This window comes from Triplophysa dalaica, chromosome 1 (genome assembly GCF_015846415.1).
Source record: "Triplophysa dalaica isolate WHDGS20190420 chromosome 1, ASM1584641v1, whole genome shotgun sequence".
Taxonomy (NCBI): domain Eukaryota; kingdom Metazoa; phylum Chordata; class Actinopteri; order Cypriniformes; family Nemacheilidae; genus Triplophysa; species Triplophysa dalaica.
In genome coordinates, this window is record NC_079542.1 from 30,239,514 (window position 1) to 30,265,469 (window position 25,956).

General features: G+C 36.5%; 1 protein-coding gene across 4 annotated transcripts in view; it reads right to left on the reverse strand.

Annotated features, from left to right (window-relative positions):
* Window positions 1-3,141: 3,141 nt before the first annotated feature.
* Window positions 3,142-25,956, reverse strand: part of LOC130425573 (sodium/potassium/calcium exchanger 2-like) — a 47,732-nt gene continuing 24,917 nt past the window's right edge. For 2 of the 4 annotated variants that reach the window (XM_056751839.1, XM_056751828.1), the window contains 7 exons: window positions 23,915-23,965; window positions 15,640-15,720; window positions 14,529-14,611; window positions 8,795-8,929; window positions 8,625-8,714; window positions 8,040-8,206; window positions 3,142-7,965 (listed from right to left, as the gene is read on the reverse strand). In XM_056751839.1, the coding sequence (XP_056607817.1) occupies window positions 7,716-7,965; window positions 8,040-8,206; window positions 8,625-8,714; window positions 8,795-8,929; window positions 14,529-14,611; window positions 15,640-15,720; window positions 23,915-23,965 (857 nt within the window). In that variant the 3' untranslated portion in view covers window positions 3,142-7,715. The remainder of the gene's footprint in view (window positions 7,966-8,039; window positions 8,207-8,624; window positions 8,715-8,794; window positions 8,930-14,528; window positions 14,612-15,639; window positions 15,721-23,914; window positions 23,966-25,956) is intronic. The other 2 variants (XM_056751859.1, XM_056751849.1) reach the window with 1 other exon arrangement.

Sequence of the window (25,956 nt, forward strand, 5' to 3'; positions counted from 1 at the left end):
TCTTCAATGTTGACATAGGAAAAGCTAGACAGAACTTTTTCTCATCATTTATGCTACATAAATACCACTCGCACTCTTTTTGCAACTTTAGAGAGACTAACAAATCCCCCGAGTCAAGTTCCCAGGGAAATGCTGTCTGTTGACAGACGCAATGAGTTTGAAACTTTTTTGATCACAAAACCTTGGAGGAAACGGTACAGCATCTTAAAGTGTCAACTTGCAGCCTTCAGACACTTCACACATCCTTTTTCAAAAAGTTTGGATTACTGTTTGGAAGCAGATCTCCTAAAAATAGTAAAAACCTAACTGCTTGCAGGAACCTGCCCAGAGTCCCAAAAAATGCAGTTGTCAAACCTCTACTAAAAAAGAGCAATCTAGACAAAACCTTACTGTTTTACTAATATACACTAATATCAAATCTTCCTTTAATAGGTCTTCAATCAGCTGACCAAATTCTTGAACTCAAATGGCTACCTGGACAATTATCAGTCTGGTTTCACTTCCTAATATTTCTTTAGTAAAGTGAACAATATCATAATAAGTTAACTTAAGGAATGATTTTTAGTCAGCAGTGCTTAATTATACTTGATCGGTAAGTTCATACAACAATTATTATTTCGTTCTACTAACTTAAAATTAAAATACTTCTTTACTTTCAATTTTACAGAGCAGTTAATGTTACTAATTATTATAATATCAGTCTACTTAGAATTTAGTGCAATGCCCTTTTTTTGATGGATGAGTTGAATATTTAAAGTTCACTTTACTCAAATATCAAACATGCATAGAGAGAGAGAGAGAGAGAGAGAGAGAGAGACCAGGCTGGGAAAACGCATACCAGGAAATCCGAGAGCCGGTGTTGTGCCGAAAAATGCACCCCTGCCAGATTAAGCACCCCCTTCAAACACACGCTCTCTGATTGGCTAATTCTAACCACTCCCCTCCCCACACCTAATCCTAACCCCTCCCCTAACACCTAATCCTCACCCTAACCATTGTGGGGATGAGGGGGTGCATAATCTGGCAGGGGTGCATTTTTCAGCATAACATCGGACGAAATGTCGAGGATTATCCTGAGGAAAAGGAATCGTCACAACAAGAGATTGTGTGTGTATACTTACGTTTTCCCAGCCACGCCGACCCCGCCTCCTTTCTTCCTCCATTCTTGAACCTTTTTACAATGAGTTTTATATGAAGTGGTGCTCAATTATAAATATATGAAATTTTATAAACATAATAAACGTATTTGTAAATAGACGTGACAAACAGTTGATTTGTTCTCTTTATTTAAAGCTAATACAAAAAAGTGACAAATAAGGTAAAAATTCACTTTGCGATCTATAAAGCCACACGAGCATAATATAAGCATTATGATGAATGTCTGAGACACCACTGTCAGACGCAGGTTATATCAGTGTCCGAATCAGTGTTCGGATGCGTCAGTATAGTAGACTTTTGAGCAATTGCTATAGCCTTTAGTGAATGAGCGAACGAGTGAGCGTATTCATACACAGCTTGTGTGTCTATATGTTCGCTCCGCCCACTCTTTGCTTCCTTTACATCAGTATTTTTTAACACATTCGCAAGGGATGATCTTACTCAAATTTTCTGACTTATTTCCCGGATGTGATGGCAAGGCTTTGTTTCTATGATAAACAATTAAATGGTAGGCTCCCGGTAACTTTTGGATATCACCCAGCACCCGAAATAATACCAAAACACTTAGCCTCTATTCGCAATTGCTGGATAAAACCTTGAAAAATGATATATGTGTTATGATTCTGCCTCTTCTAGTCAGTTAATTCTTAGTTTGGAGGCAGAATCAGAACGGAACTCCGTTTCATGTGGAGAGAGGCTTTTTGGCGCTTTTTGCGTGCCATACTCTTCTACACCTGTCCCCTGTTGATTTACTCCCCTTTATATAGTCCTCGTGTTCCATTGTCTTGTGTTTGGTCATTTTGTTTTACTGTCTCTGCGCCTTGCGCCATGTTAGTTTGGATTTTCTGTTACCCATGCTCGTGTTCCTGTCAATGTTATCCTGTCTCGTCTAGTAAGTCTTTAGTTTAGTTTAATTTCAAGTGTTCGTTAGTCTAGTGTTCAGTCAATCTTCGTACAGTGCTTTGGTATTATTTCTTGTTCCTGTTTTTACCCCATCGTGGGTCCTTGTTTTGTGTTTATTGTTAAAAATAAAGTATTTTTGTTCCCCCCGTACAACCGCTGCCTGCACGTGGGTTCTTCCTTGCAAATCCCTAACAATATGAGCCCACCAAATCACAGAGATCCCTAATCGCACAGGTTTAAGATCATAGATAACCTCTGCAATAAATACAAATGACTAGAGGTCCCCAGGTAATACTAATCTCATGCGAAAAGTGCTCAGAGCACATCAAGCGTTCTCTAGCAAACCAATAGTGAATATGATAACCGAATGCTGAAACTGTGTGTATATTTGTGCAGTGATATTTGGAAATGTTTTAATAAACCTAACTCAAAGTATTTATAATAAATACATGAAGTTTAACAATAACAGCTTACATTATTTTATTTAAATATTTATTTCATTTTTAAAGGTTAAATAATACAGCGAATAATCAAATAAGTTGTGAATGCTGAATTGCGATGGGTGAGATTGGAAATGTAATTGTAATATAATATAAAATTATAATACATTATACGCAATCTGAGCTGTGACGCCCCCTCGACGCTCATCAAAAACTCTTTGCCTGACTTAAAATCGGTTTTGACGAAGCACTTTTATTGTTTGGCGTTTGACTATGATTAAGAGGGAAGTAATATTTGAATGTTTCAATTTTGTTTTAGGTTGGTATGTATTGTTATGTACTGTTTGGGCTGCCATAGCGTCAGTAGAAATGTGATATATAAGAAATTAACCAAACCAAATCATTTATGAAACAGAATTGAAGAAAGCTTAAATTGAACACATCTGGTTTTGTTGATCTGAAGGTGCGGTACATTTTTTATTTTATTCTTCACTTGAAAGCAGGAGATGTTCATGTAATGGTAAAATGACATGTTGAATATTTGCAGAAAGGAAATGAGACCGTATGTGACTGTGTCTGTATTACCATCTTTGCAATTGCTACTTTCATAAAAACTTAATTCACCACAAACACCTTTCCTTACAGTATATGTGCCTTTATTCATTTTATTACATTGCATTTACATAAACATATTCTCTATACTCTGATTGTACAATTGTATTAGTGTCTGTATAGCTGTACTGTTTAGATGACTCATATGAACACTAGGGAAATGGAACATTAAACATTGAACGATGGAGATGCTTTAACATGCTGTGTCTATGACCAGGTGTGAATTGAATTTAAAAAAGTCCTGTTTGCATATGCTCTTAAAGAAAGACAACAGTGGAGACAGTGACAGTAAACTCTGAGAAGCCAGGAAGAGATCAAAATCGGGCTCTGTCATAAAGTGATTATAATGATGTTAAATTTTCTACAAGCACAGAGGGATTAATGTATGTATGACGGCTGAACATACTTAAATCCACTGTATAATAACTTCCATAATATAAATTCAGGGCAAGCTTTCAGATTTATCATTCAACAGAAGAAAATAAAAGCCATAAATCTGTCATGAGCAGGAAAACAAAAAAACAAACACATGTCAATGCAAAGTGCTTTCAATGAGAATTTGACAACCAGGAGACAGTTGAAAAGTCAAAACCCTGCCTGAACACAAGAGAAAGGTAAAACAGGGTAAGCACGTAACTATTGAGTAGTTATACAGCCCTCTTGTAAGACAGAACAGATATTTAAAAATAAATACAAAATAATTTTGAAAAGCAGATGCAAGTGAAGGAAATAAATACTGTAGTAGTATGTATGGCCTATGACATAAGGGTTGTAAAGAACTACTGATGATACATTTTAGATCAGTTTTAGTTTGGGGGAAAGAAAATGGTAAAAACTATTCCAAATGCCTGGAAAGGGCTACATTGCTTACCAGTAACATTCCTATTGACATCATCCATTTACAAAAAACATTGAAGAAATTGTAAAGTCTATTTTAGCTTATATAAGTTAAATGTATGTCTGATGAATAAATAAATAAAATAAATAGTTGTACAGTTGTCAACATTTTGGGACAAAAATACATCTTCGCTATCTCTAGAAAATAAATCATGTTTTGTTTATCAATCTTCTAAACAAATAAACAAGCAGTGAACTCATTAATGCTTCTAATAAGTAAAAATAATTCATTTTATATATGCATATTACTTGGGGAGTGGTAATATAGAGCACGATGCGTGAAAACACTTCTCATTCCCCACCAGAGGGCAGAATATACAAAGTAAAGGTACATTGTAAAAGATGGTCAGCTGTGTGTAGGTTTTCTGAGCATATCACATCAAAATATTCATAATAAATACAGAGAGCAAATAGTTTAATATATGTATTTAAAGAGATTCTGCCTCCACAAATAAAAAATGATTTCATGCTTGTGTACTGTTATGTTATTTGTGAGTAGTATTCATCAGTGAGTTTTGTGTCTATATTAGTTCAAGTGTCTCTGTACAGATTATATCCTAAAGCACCTTTAGAAGGAACATGAATTGCGCTATTTGTAAAGGCTTGTGATTATACATAGCTAGAATAACTTTAAACAGCGCTAACACATTAACTCTCTTTTGTTACCAAAAGACTATTTTTATTAGTAGGTAAATGTGTTATCTTTTAGCCTTACAGTAAAGCAATGAGCACAGGTTGAATTAACATTTGAATTTAAACTACACTTTTCCATGCATGTATTTTCGACTGCTTTAGATTGTAGAATTTCTGACAGGCAGAGAGGTCCAGTCCAAAAACACAGAGACCTACTATTTAGGGAAATCCGTGCATATGGTTTTAGCAGCTTTGAGTGCCTAATATATGTCTAAATGTTATTTTAACACCTAACTACAGACTATAAGCACCTACACATATCCCTTTGTATTATTATTTAACATGTTTTTTTTCATAGATGAGCGCATACTAAGGTTGCTCTTTCATACCTATACTTTTTGCATTTCATTTTGTAGAATCCTCTAGTGCACGAGGCGTTTTTGAACAGTTGGTGTACGACCACAATCGACACTGCAGCTGAACTCCTATATGAACAAAAGTGTTCCGAACTTTGCAGAATTTTAAAATCTCTTAAAACCGAAAGTTGAGCTTCAATGGCAGCCATTTACAGATGAGGAATCATACATCACAATGCGTCCAATTATGTTTCTTGGCCTCTTGACACACAAGCAGATAAAATAATATTTAGATCAGTGTTTCTTGATTGACGTTCTGCATCCATTTAAAGACGTTCTTTGCCACTGTATTGCAAATCACTTGTACAGGCTTTAGTGAAGGGGTTACCGGTGCCCTTGAAAGCCAGCAAATGAGACCTCGTGAAATATTAGGTGACAAAATAAAGCACTCAAATACTTGGGGTTAGCACTAATACCGCTGTAGGACCAGAAGTGTTTTTTGTTTAAACACGATCAACACATGATCACATTCATCCATTCCGTCTCAAATTAACCACCAATCAGATATTGACTGTTATATATTTGGAGTTAGGCATGTAACGGTTGTGTTGTTAAAAATTTACATAGTTATATAATTAAATAAATTAATAATACGCAATAAGTAGACGAAACATTATTAGAGAAGGGAAGGAATTTTCGGTAACACTATTTGTTAACAATTAGTTAAAGCATTCGCTACCATGTACTAACAATGCTTCAATACTTTTACAGCATTTATTAATCTAGTTCATATCAATTTCAGCATTTTTAAATACATCTTGAAAAAATAAAACATTGTATCTGTTAATTAATGAACCATTCACTATTAACTAACATTAACAAGTATTAATAAATGCTGAAAAACTATTTGGCTCGTTGTAACTGTCGTCAAATCCCTGCACTGTATGAACTCTCTATGGTATTAGTCAGTGATGCCGCATGTTCACAGCATGTAAGAGCGCCCTACAGAGACTGAGAAATGACCAAACGTCTGTGTGGTTATAAATCTTTAGTGCACCCTGCAGAGAGCATAAAACATAGAAGCAGGATATTAAAACCATTTAGTAACACAAAAACTTTCATGTTGCTCGATTTGGTTTAATAGAATATTTTTTACACTCCTTGTTGTAAGGAGTCCTGTGTTTCACGTAGTTGGATTGATGTTGGATGAAAAGTAGGGGTGGGAATCTTTTGGTACCTCACGATTTGATTTAATCTCGATTCTTTGGGTCACGATAGGATTTTAAAACGATTCACGGTTTTTCGATTTTTAATAAACGATTCTTCCTCAAAATTGTATTCTTATATATTTAGATTTTATTCAATTTTGGTGGCATGATGGCGTTCGATGTGAGTCTTTACGTTTAGTGTTCTCAAAAAAGTGTCATCATCGTTTTACAAATAAGTCTTGTCAAGCTCCTTCTTACAATAGAGTTGATCAAATCCAAAGTATTTCCAAAAACCTGCAAGACGATTTTTTTACTAGGAGCACTGTAGCCCCTAACCGAAATTTTTAGGAGCGCAAGCAAAAAATTTAAGGGGCACACCTTAAATCAGTCAGCAATGCATTTATTCACATGTTCCTCAAAATAACTGTATTACTGGTACTGAAAAATAAATTGATGACAGCAGATTTGATTCTGCTATTTAAAAAGAGGCAATGTCTACAGAGCAACTTCGTTATTGATAGGTGCTATATAGAGAGACTGTAATCTGAATTCATTTGAACCTACAGAAATTGTGATTGTCAAAAAGTATGTAATTTAATTGTTTACAGTGTTAGACATTAAAGCAAATGGAAGGCTTCGTGTTATGTTCTTACGATGATTGTATTGTGTATTAAGGACACTTTTCCTCATGTTCACAACACGTAACGTCAAATAAAGCTTAACAAAACATTCGCCTGTCGATGTTTCTTGCAGTGAACGGATTTAAAATGATTCAGAGATGTCTCTCAAGTAATCCACAGATAAATTACGTTTTCTGAACACCTCCGCGGAAAGTTTCGTTTTAAACGTCTCCTACATCAAATCGTTTGTCCGTGGGCTCAAGAAATCAGATACAGAAAACAGCAACTCGTAGTAATGCGCTCACGTTGTGCGTTTATAAACTTGTCAATGAGGATCTGGATTGTGCGCGTGCGTGTCTGTGCCAGCGGTAAACTCCAGTGACATGTGAGTGACCCATGCACGCGCAGTTGACTATCAAACACAGCCTGCACTGGTGGCGTGCTGGCGTTTCTTCTTGTCGTTCCACATGAAAAAAATACAAGAAATTGCAAATATATAGGTCGCACATGCGAGAGTAGGCCTACTTGTCAAAGAACAAGTTTCGTTTTTAGTTGCAGTCTGGAGCCCTGGTGTATTTCTTTAACCCCCGCCATCGCTGTTGCTGAGCTGAGGCTGTGTAGTCTCTCGACTGTACGGGTGCGGCACCCCAAAATAATCCACCTGTTTTGTTCCGATAACATCAACAATTTTTATATTAACTAGAAAATCGATTTTGTGAAATCTGTGAATCGATAAGAGTCGCTAGAGGACTGAATCGCGATTCATGTTTGAATCGATATTTTCAACCACACCTAATGAAAAGATGTGATGTCACAGAGAACATACTTGTATGAAGTGTCTTTAGCTTCATGAAGATGTGTGTGTTTGCGTGTGAAGAAGACAGGTGGCTAGACGGAGATAGGGCAGACAATAGACTTGTTCTCCAACAGAACGCTGACCACCAGGAAGACAATATAGAGAAGGAACATGATGAAGCCCAGCAGTTTGCTCATTTTCCACTTACAGGCGGCGATGGAGATGATGACGAAGATGAGCATGATGAAGAGCAGCACGATGGCACAGAACAGACCATTACTGCTCACCCTTACTGGAACCATATTGTTTATGATGGAATATAGCAGCCATGGGAACGGTAACCTGGGAAACAAAGACATGAATGTAAGTGTATAAAATATCCCTGTAACAAAGCAGACTTTGAAGAAGCGTCTTACCCCACAGTAATGTCGAATATGTTAGAGCCCACAGAGCTGGACACCGCCATGTCCCCAAGACCCTTCCGTGCTACTATAACACTTGTGATGAGATCAGGGATTGAGGTTCCAGCCGCTAGAATGGTCAGTCCCATGATCTCCTCTGTGATGCCTATAGTCTCTCCAACCTGTGTGAACACAGAACACGTCGACTGATGAATGGTTGGTTTTGGGATGTATTGAAATATCAGTTGTAAAGGAAAAGAGTTTACTCAATCCCTTAAATTGAGTAAATAAAGTAACACAAATAAGTAAAGTCAACTTATTTGGGTTTCAGAAATGTCATGTACTATCCTAAGTAAATATATTGACTGAACATGTAAATCGCATGCAACCTCAAACAAAACCCTATTAAACTGGACTTTTGAAATATTTAGTTCACTTCATTCAGATATGACGCCATCTGTATGCTGGTTCCGTCGTAAAAGTTGATAAAAAAATATTTCCAGAATTTTGTCTGATAATTATTTTGTATGCCATCCCACTTTTAGGTATCAAAAGAAAATGTCTTGTTTTGCACCATCAGACAACAGAGACAGGTCTTACCTGGTGAGCCCACCAGACCATCAAGTATGAGAAGGCAGCAATCCAGCAAATTGCCCCCAGAAATGTGATGGGAAAAAATTTTTTGGAAGTCTGAAGGGAAAGAATAGGAAATGTGTCATAGTCACGTTAGTGTCTCGGTGCAAAAACCACAGCCGTCAGCAGGTACTCACCGGCTTCCTCACATCTGGCAGAGTTATCCACAGAGGGATGATGATAGGTAGGAGTAAAAGGTATGTGAAGCGCTTACGGCCGCTCTCTGGCCACGAGAGGCTAAGAGGCTGATCTTCCTCATCGTCTTCTTCACCCTGTTTAATAGAAATTACTGTTTACGTGTGAAAGTGAACACTGCAACATTTTCAAGCATATTAACACAATGGTGTATAGAAGAGAAAAATGACAACTTGGACAGTTACTCATCAACATTAAGAAGATTAAATATCAAATTAAGATTCATGTTTAGGGCTTTTCTTCAGAAACAATGGAGTGGTGCCGATGTGATGGAATTTTTTTTTCGGCCAACCCAAACTGGTTCCATCGACCTTCAGCCTATACATTTTTGCATAGACTTTTGGGAGATTGCAAAAAACAAGATCCGTGATTGTGGTGAGTAAGGGGTGCGCACACCGGTCCCGCATATCTCACGGAGGAAATCAAGAGCATAATATGACGAGCGACGGGACTTCTGAGAGAGGACCGGACATGTTTTAACTTTGTATTTATGTTCTTGTGGGGGGCAGTCGACTGTGAGGTGGCTGCCGGTCTTTTACTTCCGTGTTATTGTTTGTTTATTTTTAATAAAGTTTGTTAAATGTTCGCCGGTTCCCGCGTCCTTCCTTCCCTACTTTGAATTGTGTTACAGTTATTAACAAAGGTTTATGATGTTTACACTTTTGTCTATCAAGATAATTTACAAATGAACACAACATTTGTTACTTTTAAAGCTGAAATACAATCGCCAAAATTTAAAAGCTAACATGATGCTATCTATACACAAACTACACTAGGGTGGCTAGATATAAATATCACCACCACTAACCTCCTGCTATATTTTTCATACTCTATAAAAACGAGTTCCCTGGAAAGAAATTACTCTGTGAATCCAAAGAAGCTTGTCACTTTTAGCAACTTGTTAGCAACTGTTGCTTTTGTTGCCATAGACGGAACCTGAAAATATTTAGAGATTTTGTTAACCAGAAACTTTATTTAAGGCGAATTACAAAAGACCCAATAAAAAAACCTAGACTTTGGAGGGTCGCTTCCGGAACCATCGCTTCCGTGGTTTCATACAAATACGCCATCTCTGCGGCTCCCTTTTAGTGTCACAAACTGTGTTCAAACTGCTCCCTTTCTTTTTTGTAGTTTATAATGTAGGTTGTCTGCCATTTTTCAAACTTTATTTCAACTTATTTTCTTGCTTTTTTACCCACAATGCACTCTAATTTTGAGTGACACCTTACTGGAGTCAGCTGGAGGAGACTGACATTAACACAACAAATGTGTGTTTACACAATAGCCACACTGTTTATTACAATAACATTTTTTTATAACCTAACCCTAAGTCATTCAAGGTGAATTCTGTACCACGGTTGCCACCAACCAAATAATTATATTTTCAATCAGGTTGCATCCACCATTAGTTAAACATATATATCTACATGTAACATAACTTTCCATAAGGTCTCCAAATGTAAAAATAGAGCAACCTCTAAGCAATAAAATGATCCTCTGGGCACACAAACACACAAACATTTAACACACTCGATTGCTTCCCTGAATCACCAATTAAAGGTCTTGCAAACCAGGGGGGACAAAGACGGTCATGTCTGAACATGCCACATGTACAGGCGGGTCTAAATCCAACTGCCATGCCCCCCTTCATCACCTGACTGAGGGTGTGTGTGAGTGTTTTTGTGCACCTGCAGCATGTTGCAGTGAGCGCAGCCGTGATCCTCTGAGACGAGCTGTCAGCTGCTTAATGGCAGTGATGTAAGAAAAACAAAAGCGGCAGCTTATTGTGAAGCTCACACTGTCTCATATATTCTCCCTTTCTCCTCAGTCCAGGCATTAGACTGGTCAAAAAACGGGTCAAGTGTAATAAATGGATTCACTGACTGCGTAGCATAGTTGACAATTAATGTTCAATCAAGCCATCAAAAAAATGTGTGTTTTCCCTTTAAGGATGTGAAGTGGTTACTATGGTGATGGGCAATGAGTTTAAGAGGTTCCAGCTTGACTGATTTGTAAAGGAGGGGAATTTGTGGATGGACGAGTGATCTGCGAAGCAATAAAATCATACAGATGATGACAGACCAGCATCTTTTGGGAGTTTGGAACTCAATTTCAAACTCAACCAACCCAAGCCAAGCTATTACCAGCCCGCAAAATCAGTGACACAATATAAATCCTCAATACAAGCACTAAATTTAGCTTTTAAAATTTGAGTATTTTAGACCAACGATGATATTCATCCAAGAACACAAACGTTACTGACATGTATTACTTTAGCTGTACCCACGGGCGCCGTATGGGGGGGTAAAAGTAAAAAATCCCCATTGACCGAATCACATCTATATTGACCGACCACCCTATCTGCATAAAATGGTTTGGTCCTGCCTGAGCGCAAATCTTTTGAAATCTCTGTCTATAAGTTGAGGTGAGCTGCTCGAACACGTTGGATTCGCCGTGTTTGGATGCTGATGTAGGTTCGCAAAGCCAACTTCTAAAGCAACGAACGTTCACCGTTATTCATGCCGTTGTGCCGGTATGTTTGTGTTTGCCGCTTTCACGTTATCGTTGCTGGGAAAAATGAGACGTATTCGGTGATGTAACACCTTTCTCTGTATTGGCTCTCTTGCCCGTGGGAAAAAAAAAACGATTCTTAAAGGGCTTGCCGGTCGAACCAACTAAGAACTAGCAATAGCACTGTCTCTGAACTAGCACCTGGTGGTGGAAAGGGGGTATCAGTGACGGTGTTTAGTTGCAGTCAGTAGATGCGAGTAGATTGCAGTAGAACTACAGTGACAACAATGTTGGCTAGTAATGTTAAATCCAAATGTGGTTTTCGAAAAGGGAAAGAGAGAAAAGAAAGAGAGGAAAGACAAAGGAAAGGGTGTCAAACTGAAAGTTTTTCACAATGAAAGGTGGGTAGCATGTAGTCTGTGAGTGGTATTAACCTGTTGGCTTAATGTCCATAGTGAAATAAGCTGGCTAGTTTAAGACTAGTGTTAGCCTACATTTAATCACCATTTAATCAGTCCAGGGAAACGTTTAGCAAGATATTCATATTAATATATATGCAGCTAAGTAAATCAATCTGCTGTTTTCATTGTTTTAAAAGGATGATGTGAATTTATTTTATAAGTTTGCCCGTTTTTTTATATTTAATTAATAATAATAATAATAATAATAATCAATTATAATAATCAATACAAATTTTGTTCAGAGAACATTTCAGTTTGTCAAATTTTACAACAAAAAAAATACATTGAGGCATTGTAAAAGATGGCCTTCAGCACATTTTTTATGGTTGCCTTTAATCTTGCATCATATAGTGAACTTCATACTAGACTTGCATGCATGTACAAATCACCAGCAGTAAATATTGTGCTAGTACTAGTATTGAATTACAAGAAGCAAGACAGTTGCAAGCCTTTAATTGGAGTTATGTAAAGCTTTTGATGGGACAGTTGGGACAGGGGGCCAATTCGATTTTTGTCATGGGGCCCAAAATTCCTGGCACCGCCCCTGCCTGTACCGTGACCTAACAGTTACATCATCGGTGTCCATCCAAAACCCCAGATGTCCAAATTCACTTTCTACAATTAAAATGAATTAAAACTGTGCAGTCAACTTTTGGTCAGATATTTGCAAAACCCAGTGACAATTTTTTTTGTTACTAATAAAAAAAAACTTGAAATGTGAAGATTTCACAAGGACTGCAGTAAGCACTAATCTGGCATTTCGACATTTCCTCCACCAACTGTGGCCTTACTCAGCTAAAAATAGCTGCTTGTTGAGATTATTAGAGTTTTTTTTTTTTTTATGTCACCTTCAGCTCGAGTGTATGTATGTGTGTCATGGGACGGCATCCTGCAGGAGCAGAATAATTATCGTCACGACACACTCGTGAACGCTCCTTCGGGTGGGAACATTGCGTCGTGGCCTTCTGACAGACACAGACAGGGAAAGTGTGGGCGAGTGCGTCTGAGAACTCAAAATAGTTTCAAGAAACCTGACGGAAACGACATAGAGAACTACACAGTGAATTCTGAAGATGCAGGTAGTTTCGAAAAAATATAACTCCTCGTCATGTCATACTGCTTTGTTTCCATCTAAAATATATAAAAAGACAAGCATAAAGTCCCACTATGTTGAGCAATATACAACCATTGAAAACTAAAACCTCTGCTGGAAAAACTGGAGAGATGTCTTTTTTTAGTAACTTCCGGAACAATTTGTTCCGACATGAAAGTAGAAATCCTTCCTTCTCTTCATCAATAATGTAGCATTCAATTCTCCACATGCAAGCATCGGATTTACAGGACTACACAGCTCCCTCTGGCTTAAAGGGATAGTTCCCCCCAAGAATTGTGTTAAAAAAAGCTCATTGTAAAACTGGACAAGTTTCTTCTGCAAAACAGAAAAGAAGATATTTGAAAAATATGGTAACCAAACAACATTGACCCACTTTGACTTCCATTGTATGGACACAAAACCACTGAGACATTTCTAAAACTATCTTCTTAAATCACACAGGTTTGGTATGCCATGACGGTGAATAAATTATTACAAAATTATTATTTTGGGGTGCACCATGTCTTTAAATAAACACATATGGCATTTGCCAAATATGCCAAAGTATAAAATATTTCATTTTAATGCCCCTGAAAATAAATACAACCATAGTATGAAGTGTGTGGTAAAAATGGTATGGTTCAGTATTTTGGATAAAAAAACTTGGCATAAATGCAAGCCAAAGTGTAACAGGGAAAATTTCATTAGAATACACAAAAACAATAAGATCACATGAACCAAAGCATCCATTGAATAGAGTTTATCCGCTTTTAATATTTTTTTATAGCTTCAATTGTAGTAATGTTTTCTAGCCATTCTCCTTGACTCAATAAGCTTTGCGCATGTGCTATGTGTTATTTTTTGATTATCCTTCATTAATCTTTCAGTTTACACTTTAAGTGCATTAACAACTATGAAACACACATACATAGAATTTAATTCTGTCCTCTACAGCATTTTCTTATTAGCATTACAATTAAAATGCTTTATCTTAATCATATTAATATGCAGATTAGATAAGTAAACTTTACAGTGTGAATGTATGACATTCACTATTATAGACATTTTGTATTGGCCATTGACCCCAAAAAATAATGAAAATCATCCCTATTCAGTGTATTCAGTCTGCAGTATACTTTAAGGCAACCAAAAGTATGTAATGTTTGTGTTAACAGAATTCCTGAAACTGATCCATAGTTTATGTGTATGCATGCGGTTTATGAGTGATGGGCCACTTGTGACCTGGTTGTCACAGTGACATTGAGAGGGCTACATGCCTGCTGCGCCGTCTGTTCCTCTGGCATGTTGCCGTGCCAACAGGGGGCATCGGCTGAGAACGCTTCATCTTTCAAACCGGGAAAAGTGAATGCTGGCTCTAGCATGAGGCAGTTTGTTTCTGTGTATGTGCGTGTGATTTGATGTGTCGAGACGCAGTGCAGCGGGGAGCGAGCAAGACGGCCAAATGTGTTTTCCATTTCAGATAAGCTTTTTCTGTGACTTGGCCTTCACTTTTGTTTACAAAGTCAGAGCTATGATTCACTTTTTGAATATCACTGTTGGGGAGCTGTGGAGTACAGGAGAATGTCTTTTATTTTAGTATCAGCGACTCACCGTTTCACCGTCCGGCCCAGCAGTGCCGTTCATGGGTGGGGTCACATCCACCTCCACACTTGAGCTGTTCGGCAAATTTTTATCTGCAATTTACACAGAAAGAGGCATTGAAAATTTTCAAAGGCCTTCTGAAGCAAATCGATGCGTTTGTTTAAGAGAAATATCCATATTGACAAGTCTATTAATGATATTGTCTAGCATGCACGGCAGGTGAACGAGAGGCTTGTTTTTCCAGCAAATGATGCAGGTGTGTTTTAAGTTTCTGTGACGAACACAGCATTTTTCGTTTTCAGCCAATAGAAACAGCGCATCCTCTGAGCGGGAGCTTTTGTCACCCTCATTTAGCGCAAAAGCAAGCCTGTTTTTCGCCCTTCAGCGAATGTTAGACATGATCATTATCTGAAATTTTGATTCAAGGCTGAAGTACCGCTTTAATATATTCCTGCAATTTAAAGGAATAGATTACTCATAAATACAAATTCTGTCATCATGTTTTGAATACAGACTGTGGTCCTGTTGACAGAAATCACATCAAAGAGAGATGCTTTCAATGGCCCTGCTTTTCATGATAATATGCTAATATGGAACTGTTAGCATAATTTTCCCCTTGAAACGAAAGTGCATGTATGTCTTTAACACACTGCAAAAAGAGACTCAATTTATGTTATGAAATTGTAAAATATTATATGTAATATTTTTATTATAAAATGTCATGCTATCGTGTAATAAAGAACAATCCCGTTGGTGTTTAACAATTAACAATCCCGTTAATCTGCGGAAGTCTGTTATCAGAAACTTGATTAGATTAGATTAGATTAGATTAAACTTTATTGTCATTACACATATACAAGTACAGTGTAACGAAATGTAGTTTAGGTCTAACCAGAAGTGCAATTAGCAAGTGCAGATATACAGTGTGAATAAATACAGAATACAAGATTAGGAAAATACTATACAATGGGCATGTACTATGAAAATATGACAGTCGGTATGTACTATGAACAATATAAACAGAAGGCTATTTACTGTGAACATTAATGTACAGGTGGTTATGAACAGATAAGAATATAGACGTTAACATATGAAGCAGATGTTAGGTTCCTACACTTACCAGCAACCCCATTTGAATCCTCCACCTGGCATTTCTTTTTGGCAATTTTGTGAAGGATGGAAGCCTTTTCGCGGAACTTTCCTGAAAAACACACGTGGAATGAAGTGAGTAATTTGGATTAAGACATATCTTACATTTGTACTGTATGTATCCGCTGTGCTAGAGAGTGCTTGTCAAACTTTATTGTATTTTGCCAATTTGTTCATTGTAGTCGAATATTTATATTGCTAGTAGAAATAGCAGAACATAATTGCACCAGTCATGGAAGTGCTTAATGGACAACTGAAACAACATCACGAAAGTACAAGATGATATTTGACTCATTAGACTGTTCCCATTATCAAACAATTTATCAAAAATATATAAATTATAAATGCAGAACTGTGGTGCTGGATGTTCCAGGCACGCTTATATACACATTGTTATAACTTTTGCCTCAAAGTTAACCCACCTATGATGTCATTTTCTTGGAAGAGTTGTTTAACTACGTTTTCATAGGTGAGCTGTTTTGAACTACCGAAAGGAGTTTAAAAACACATTTCATTTGAAATAATATTACTTCTATTCTTAACCATCGTATGGTGTTCATGTTTTTGTTATTTGGCCAATGTTTGCAGGTCTAGTGTGCAGTACCCACAGCATGTTTAGTATTACCTAAAATTGCTATTTATTTTTTTGTGTTAATATTAATGTATGAGGTTATAAAATTAATGAAATATTTATTTAGTAAACACTGAAAATGGGCATTTAGCATACATTCACTAAATGGTTGAAAATATATTTTAATTTTATTTTGAAAAAAAGGTACAAACACTGTGTGACCTTTAACACAACTGTAGAACACAACAGAGTTAAACACAGTTGCCTGCAGCTGGTTGGAGTCTAAAACTCCTGAGTACCAGACTAGCAGCTTAACAATCATCAATACAGTTGCACAACTTTTTTTCAACCTCTATCAATGTGGCAATACAACTCAACTGAATGCACACAGACAGGAACAGAAGAGAAATTAATGACGTCTCACTGCATTTAGATTGAGAGTGTCTCTGTGGTGTGTGCGCGTGTGTTAGGTATTGTTTAAACTCAGAATAATGAACATAATGTGTGTGTGCCAAACATGTCAACCAGTAAATGTCTTTGACCTTGGAGGATCGCTCACTTTGCTGTCTGTCTCAACTTACACACCATATAACACAGAAAAGCTGGCTAGATCTTTCTAGAATATAATAAAAGAACTATTGTCTGAATCCAGCACATCGTGGCCTGATCAGCACGCTGATGACAAATAGCATTGTTATCTGGTAAATTCTTTCCATTGTTCACTGAACTGTTGTATAAAGGGTATTTCAAACTCACAATAGTGATTTAATGCTGGTCTGATACCCAACTGAACTATCAACACAGTCTCACAGGAATTCGTGAAATTTTCACAAACCCTAATCCATTAATTCGTGTTCATCGACACAAACTTCCCCCTTTATTCGTGTCAGTCAGCACGCAATATTTGCGTGTCACCCTGCAAAACTTTCCATCAAAAGGACTTTAATACGCGATATCTTTTGTATGTATAAATATATATCAACTAGGGCTGCCCCAAAATAGTCGACTAAAGTTTAGTTGATGTGAAGGGGGATTGGTCGAATATGTTTTCATTGGTTGGTTAGTCGCAGAAAAAAAAAAAACTTGCATGACGTCACGCTGACAGTATTTACGTTAAAACTTCACTGCGCTGTGCAGCTTGGTCAGTGTATGACATCAAAAGAAACAATGCGAGATCAACGCGAACAGTGCCTATGTTAATAAATATGAAGAGACGCCATTTGTGCTGCACGATGATGACAGCCTGACCACAAAAGCACTGAAGATACGACACGCAAAAGCAATTGACAAGAGATGGGAATTGAGGGGAAATCTAACAACCAGCATTTATAGACAAGCTGCAGTATTTGACCCATGTTTTAGGAGCGTGTCATTCCGCGACGCTGACAAACGAGAAGCAGCATACTCGGATCTGGCAGAAAGTTTATCTACAGAAGCTGCGCAATATAGGGATCATGACAGCATTAGTACTACAGTCTACAGAGGAGGGTGAGCCCACACCAAAAAAGATATATCAGGCCGAGATATCCATGCTGATGGCCATTTATGAGGAGGAGCATGCAGAAGAGAAGAATTAAATAAAGATGTACTTGGCGGACAAAACAAAGGTTGATTCGGGACCGTTGACATGGTGGCAAAAAAAAGAACAATATTCAAAGCTTGCTAAAGCAGCTTAGCGCCTGCACTGTATCCCCTCCATATCATCACCATCAGAGGACGTTTTCAAAGACCGGCTTCATTGTGAATAAGTCAAGAAGCTCACTTCTTCTCAACAATGTGGACAAGCTGGTGTTTCAGACGTGTAATATTTAAAAATGATCGTATGGAAAAATAGTGACGGTAAAAAGGAAGCTTAATTCCCCCTTTTTGTAGTTTTTCTGTTTGCTATCTGTTTTTTGTTTTTATTTATTTAATTTTATATAATATAGAGGTTGTTTTTAGAGGTTGATTTTTATATTCGTTGTTTCTGGTCAAGACTCATCCGTCGGCCTTATATGGCAGTCTGGACTGATATTTTTCAATTTGATTTGTATTCGTTCTTTTTTATTATTTGCTCCACGTTTTGTTAAAAATATTTTTTTGCTCGAAACCATTCAAGCAAAGAACTTAAGGGCTTGTTATTTGTTTGTGTTGTTTTGAACAAAAAGTCTTTGTTTGTATCCTGTTCTTTCCCAGATAGCAAATTTTTGCGGCCCAAATCCAGCCCACACCTAACTCCCCATACAACCTCATCTGGCCCACATACCGCGTGGAATGATGGGACTTGGGCGGTCGGCTCCTGTTTGCCAGATTTTGGCCACAGGCATGCCAAAGCACTGCAACATGTCAAAAAACTAAACAAATAAAGCAGAGCTGAACCAGATTTATCCCAAAACCAACACCTTTCGGTGCTACAGTTTAAAAGAATATGTATTGAGTTTCATTATTATTATAGTGATGATTGAGTTATTAGTGATGAACATCTGCTGTTCACAAACGAAATCACTGCAGAAAAGTTCAACAAAAACTACAAAAAATTATTTACCCAGCGAAAACACAACAACTACAACCTGAAACACAACCCAGCTAACAAATGTTTGTTTTAAGAACGTTCCTTAAAGGTTTTTCACGTTTTGAAAAAGTCAAAATGTCTGAATGTCTTTAAGATCATTCCCAGCTGACAAAAGTCACCATCATGACTAAAATTGTAACGTCAATATTGCATCCGATAGGAATGGTGCGGCAATCTTATGTGAGTAAAACATTTTGTACTATGCATCACTATTGCTTTGTTAGAGATCTCTTGATGTGCTATTACCTGGGGACCTCTAGTCATTTGTATTGATTGCAGAGGTTGTCTATTATCATAAACTCTAGCGATTTGGCATCTCTGTGATTTGGTGGGCTCATATATAATTTTTCAAGGTTTGTCCACAGTTTGCGAATAATGGAGGCTGTTTTGAAGTGTTTTGGTATTATTTCAGGTGCTAGGTTATATCCATAAGTTACCGGGAGTCTCCCGTTTGTTTATCTATCATGGAAACTATCGTAGCATTTGAAACCCGCGATCGCAGTGATCTTTTGTCCAGTTCGCAATCATGGGTCTCAAATGCTGACAGGTACGGCCATATATCATTAAACACCATACAACTATAGGCTATACAAACTAGATGCAAAGCCTGCCATCACATTCGGGAAATAAGTCAGTCAATTTAAGTAAATTCATGAAATACTGATGTAACGAGGTAATTTATAAATCACAGGAGGTCTCCAGATAATACTAACGCCGTGCAAAAACTGTGAATGGTGCTAATGTGTTACCTAACGTTGGAATGTGAAGCAATTTCACATAAGGCTTCCACTACGCAAACTGGTATTCAATCAAAGCAGTGAGCGTTTGCTTATAAAGTCTTAAATTCATTAAAACCGAGCGTTTGCAGAGATGGCCTCAAAACCAGTGTAGAAAATAGCCTACGACTTATTGATTTTGATGTTTTTGAATGTAAAACCACGCAAACGTCATAACTAGGCCTCATACAACAGTATAAAACAATAAACAAGCGCAGTTCATGAGACCTTTAATCCTCCTAGTAGCAAGGCCTTGCAAACTAATAGTAGTGTTTATTGTGGTGACAAAATTGTATATGCTCTCCTACTTGTAAGTCGCTTTGGATAGAAGCGTCTACCAAATTAATAAATGTAAACAAATATAAATATCGATGACAACTTAAATTCCAATTATCAACATTATCATAACACATAATAAGAATGCTTACAGATAGTAAATAAACTTACCGGCATATGTTTCTCCAAGGCAAAGATTGTATGCGTGCTAAACTGAAACTGATGCACATTGATTTTTTAGATCTAAATCAGTACTGCAATTGTATGGAATAACAAACTTCAATACTGAAAATGGCCACTAGTTTGCAACTATACACTATGACAATGGGCATAACACCGATTTATGAAATTGAAACACAGTAGTCAAGTTGTCAATGTTAGAAGTGTCTCTTAGTTATTTATTCACAGCGCTCATGGTTTAAAAATAACAGCTTGGGACTTGATGGTCTGTTAGGCTGGCTGTGTCAACTTGCTACAGTGAGCACATTAAAAGCAATGGAAAGTGCCACAGTCCAATGGTATTTACACATTCTCAACGATTTCCCTTTTCATTTCTCACTTATAACTTCACTGAAGCAGTACAGCGCAAATTTAAATTAATGTACGGTTCGGAATTGGTAACAGAAGACCTGTAAGCTGGGCTGGTATTCATGGCAGAAGAAAGACCTCGAAAACTGTTGAGTGCTTTGTTAATTCATTTATTAGTGCCCCTTTAACTACTACCCTGGAAAATCCCCCTTCCCCTGGGGATGTAAAGAAGCTGCTCTATGTTTTTGATCCTACACTGAAAAAAAAGATTCTTGAGGATTAGTAAATATCACCCATGCAAATCAGTTAAATTGTACTTATGTTTACTAGGTAGCAAAGTAAACTATATGCAAACTTCCTGAATCTACTCAATAAAACTTAAGCAAGGATTTCCACTCAATTAGATTGAGTAGATTTTTTTTCTAGGTTTTTAAGTAAAGAGTACCTAAATTTATCAGATATGAGTCATGACACACTAAAAGAAACTAGATAAAGTCTACCCAATAGTTCTCAATATTAATTACTTATAAAAATTGAGAAATATTAGTTTATATTACCGACATGAGTTCATCTGCTTTTTATCAATGATAAATATTGAATAATTAAACACTAAATATGACTTATTCAGAGAAGCTTGAATTTACCTAAAAATGGTCAGAAACAGTAGATCACGTCAATTGCTTTTATTGATCACATAACAAACATCTACAAAACCCCTTTTTGACAATAAACACAAGATTAATTTGATGTCACTATTATTGTTGCCTCAATTTATTGAGAAGATTCAGGAAGTTTGCATAAAGTTTACTTTGCTACCTAGTATATGTAAGTAAAATTTAACTGATTTGCATGGGCAATATTTAATAACCCTCAACAATATTTTTTTTCAGTGTACATGCTCTGTTATTTTGGATTCTGTGGCCCCTGTCAGAAATATTTCCAACAGGCCTAAACCCCATCCATGGTTTAATGTAACAACTTAGAAACGCGGAGCATAGGTGGAAAAAGGATGGTCTCCAGGTGTGCTTAGAAATCTTTAAAGAGTCTCTTTTTATGTATCAAAGGTCCGTTGAAGATGAAAAAAAGAAATTCCTGTCTGCCAAAATTGCTCGACATCATCACAACTCAAGGATTTTATTTAACACCATAAACTCCGTTATTAATCCCCCTGAGACTGGTCCGATTGAGGAGTCCCCCAGACTGTGTGAAAATTTTAAAAACTTTTTTATTGACAAAATAACAGCAATTAGATCTGCGATTATGACCCCAAACCTAGACCCTGTGGTCTCCCCCCGTGCACTGTGATTTTTACTTATTTTGAGCCAATATCTCTTGTCACACTGACAGAAATTGTAGGTCGGATGAATCCTTCAAACTGCCCTGCACTGTAAAAAATGACAAATATTTATTTAAAAAAATTAAGGTAACAGTATTACACAAAACATTTTTAAGTACTTTGAAGCATATTTTTAATGCAATATTCCACGAATGAATCACGTAAAACTACTTAAATTATTTAAGCAGGTCACATGATAAACTTTCAAAATCAAGGAGAATTAAGAATTTGAAAATTTGAGTTAACTTCTTGATCTTTTTGCACTTCAGTTTAACATTTACTATTGTTGAAGACATATTTAATGTACAAGTAAGCTGAGAGTTGACTCAGTACTGACAGTACAGCATTACTGTTCACTGTGGAAAAAACTCCACATGAGCTCTCCCACAACCTAAGTACAAGCACCACTCTTCTGAAAGATGGTAACCACGAAACTCAGAAATAAAAACAGAATATCTTCTAAATCTTAAAGAGAACGGAACAATAAACACTGTCAAGTCTTTCATTTTATTCTAAAGCACATAAAATAGCACTTTTTCACAAAAATGACTCTCCTAATGCTGTCGCATGCAAAGCATGCTGGGAACACTAAATTCACTGCTCAGTTAGGGAAATTAACTTAAATTATTCATGTAGTTCCATCACAAAATAATTAAGTAAAGATCCTTCATACAAGTTTAAGTGGGTTGAACATGATAAAATTAAGTTGAACTCACTCAATTATTTGTGCATTAAGAATTCTGAGATATTTCTATAATTTAAACTTAAATTTTGGTTAAAAAAACAAGAACACAGTTGTATTAAGTAAAGTTTACTCAATTAATTTCATGAAATCTACTATGACAGAATAATTTTTTTACAGTGTACCATTTTATCCAAGGTCCTAGGAAACTATGTTTAATCATCTACTGGCTTTTTGTGATCAAAATGATTTGCTCAAATTATTTCAGTCTGGTTCTAAAGCTAACCATAGCATAGAATCAGCTGTTCAAACGTTTTTAATGACTTTTTTTATCATGTGACTCTTTTATTCTGTTGTTCTTATGCTCTTGGATTTAACTGCAGCTTTTGACACAATCAACCATGGAATTCTTATCTCACGTATTGAGAAAGTAGTAGGCATTCAAGGCACGGCTCTAACCTGGTTTATGTCATTTCTATCAAAGAGAAGCTTTCTGTTGACGTAGGCCAGTGACCTACTCTCAAGGGTCCATCCTTGCTCCCATACTATTCGCCCTGTACATGCTACACCTCCCTCCACTCCTTCCACTTATTTGCCTGTGCATAAAAATAATACAACCATGTTGGACCCCCTCATGATTTGTCTAAACGAGGTGATTTTGTTGCTTTGGATGTTATGCATCCTCAAAGAGACTTATCCAAATCAGCCATAACCAGATGTCTAAGAACTGACATTACTGCATTAGTGAGACAAATAAGAGAGAGAAAGAGAGAGAGAGACTGTTATTATTGCATTATGACTGTACTGCTGGTATTGCATAACTCTAGTTACAGAATGACTCACTCATTCCTCACCTCAATGGCGTGACGTACATTTCTTACCATCTATTTTGTGTGTGTGTATGTGTTTGAATTTAGGAAGGCGCATTATCTTTCTCTAATAGATTGTCGAGCAGTCTCAGACAGTAATGGCTAATGCCTTGGAAACCGCAGTAATCTTATCGGAAAAGACCACTATGTTTATGCACATTCGCCAAACTATTCCGATAATTGCATTTTAAAATATATGACTTGAAAAGTTTGGCTGGAAATGTAACAATAGCGTTTTAAACTACCAACTTCCCCTGTACACCCAAACATAAAATGAAACAACACAAAATTTCATTTAAATCCCAGATAGCAAAGATAATTGCTTCAATGCGGAATCAATGTTAAATCGGTTATGTTTAACAGTGATTTAACATTAAATCAGTTATTTCGCTATCATGGGTACTGTCAGTAAAGCATAACAAAACACGAATGAATTCACATTGAAAAAAAACTAAAACATGAAATTAGTCCATCAAGGTTAAAAATGATGTAAAATTAAAGATGGAAACCACGATTTGCACTTATGTTAGTGAAATCTTGCCAAGAGAGGACTTTAAAATAAAATGCAAAAGAAAACATTCTCTTTCACACAGGCTTAAACAGATGGCACCATGGATCGATGGGTAGAGTTGAGATGAATGACAGAAAGATTCTTACCTTCTTCGGTCATTGAGTGATAATATTTTAGCTTGCCATAAGTCCCCAGTTCTACAATATCACATACAGAGACAGGGGTAAGGAAACAAAATGCAGCACATTTACAATGCCCCTGCTGAAAAAAAAATTGAATGCTGGTTAAATGCTAGTATTGATGGTAAAGTTGGACACTTTCTGGGTACACCAGCATCCAAACTTCCCATCCAAACCACAACTTCTGTTGGTGATGCTAAGATTTTCAGCACCTCAGACACACATAGACAAACAGTATAAGTGTCCTTGAGAATGAGGAGATTATGCAGCAAACAAACACCTCACTAAGACGATCTCACCAGCATGAGTGAACACAAAATGAAAACAAAAACTTGAAACAAAATGGATCTTAGATTCAACTGTATGACTTCATATGAAGCGGAACACATAAAACGTGTAAATCTTAATACATTTCTACTACTGTTTACTGACGCTCCATACATTTGGGCCTTTTTTCACACCAGTCAGTTACTATGGTAGCACCTATTTTACATTAAAACAGCGTAGGATGTCATATTAAAAATCATGCGTATAGAATCAGTTCTAGCAGACCACGTTTTATCAGGCTTAATAAGATGATCTCATTCGGTGCAGCTAATCAGTGTCAACCGATTGTGATACAACACATACTAGACTCTCCCTGCAATCCAATCCGCACACTATCTGAATTCGTAGAATTAGTAGAATTAGTATGTCCCAAATCATAGTATGTTGAAAATAGTTTTTCAAACATTCCGGATGTTCTACTACTTCCGGTAGAAATTCAAAGTGCAGAAAGATGCACACTCTGATGGCTGATATAACCTACAACTCACCACAAGAAGGCAGAGTTTAGTGATGCTCCACTGCATTAATAAATTATATAACTGATGCGTCCCTAAATAAACAAATGTAAGTATACAGTAAACATTACATTTTACAGAATTTGTTCAAAACAGTTTCATTCCGCCAACCTTAAATAATTGCTATTGTTTAAATCTTTGACGGTAGTGGTTCTGATAGAACTGTAATTATTCCTCAATTTATATGTGCCACATTTACATAAAACATATATAAACATAACTTAGGGCCAGGTTTGAGTTGTAATAGAGAATGTTTCGGTAACACTTTAGATTAAGGTTTTCTTCATACATCATTTATAAACGTGTTCATTAATGAATAAGAAGCCATTTACAAATGCATTATAAAGCAGCGGTAACTGCATAAATTAAAGCGGGGATTTTAATGGAATACCCCCCAAATAGTGACGAAAACCATGAAAGTGTCCCTTAATATAGTGGATTCGTGCAAACCATTTATTAATGTTGCATTTTCACAGGTTACTAACGTTCATAAATCATAAATAAATTGTTCACAGGTGATCATTTTACAATAAGGTGAATTTTCACAGGTTAGTTATGTTCCTGACAAATCCACTAGATTAACACACACTTTCATGGTTTGCTAACATTTTTTAACGCTCAACATTTATAAGTTAAGTGATTAAAGGTTTGAATGAATACTTCACATGCATTCACTTTTCTTTAAAGTGTACATTCATGGGATGTCAATACTTCTGACTATATGATTCACATCTGAGATGAAGCTTTGTGAGCAAGCATTCTGTTTTAACAATAAATAAATGTGTTCTGGTTTTGATTAACTATTGGAAGTAATTGAATCATTAATAATTCATCATAAACAAACAGATTTATGACTACCTTTGTGCATTTAGTGTTAAAAAGTGGTTAGCAAGAAAAACTGCTTTGGATAAGCATCATGATCTAAAGACAGTCTGGAGGGCACTGTGAGACATTCGAATTGGATCAAGTAAGCAACATGGTTTGAAAAGTGACATAAGATATGAAATATACAATAATAAGAAAGACAAACATAGGACCCTACAGTCTCCAGTCTGACAGCCTATTTTGCAAATAAATAATGAATAAAAACATTTATTAAGCATTTATAATATGTGAGTTAGAATAAGCTCACTATTTGGCTTCTAATTTCATTAGAATCCTTTTTAA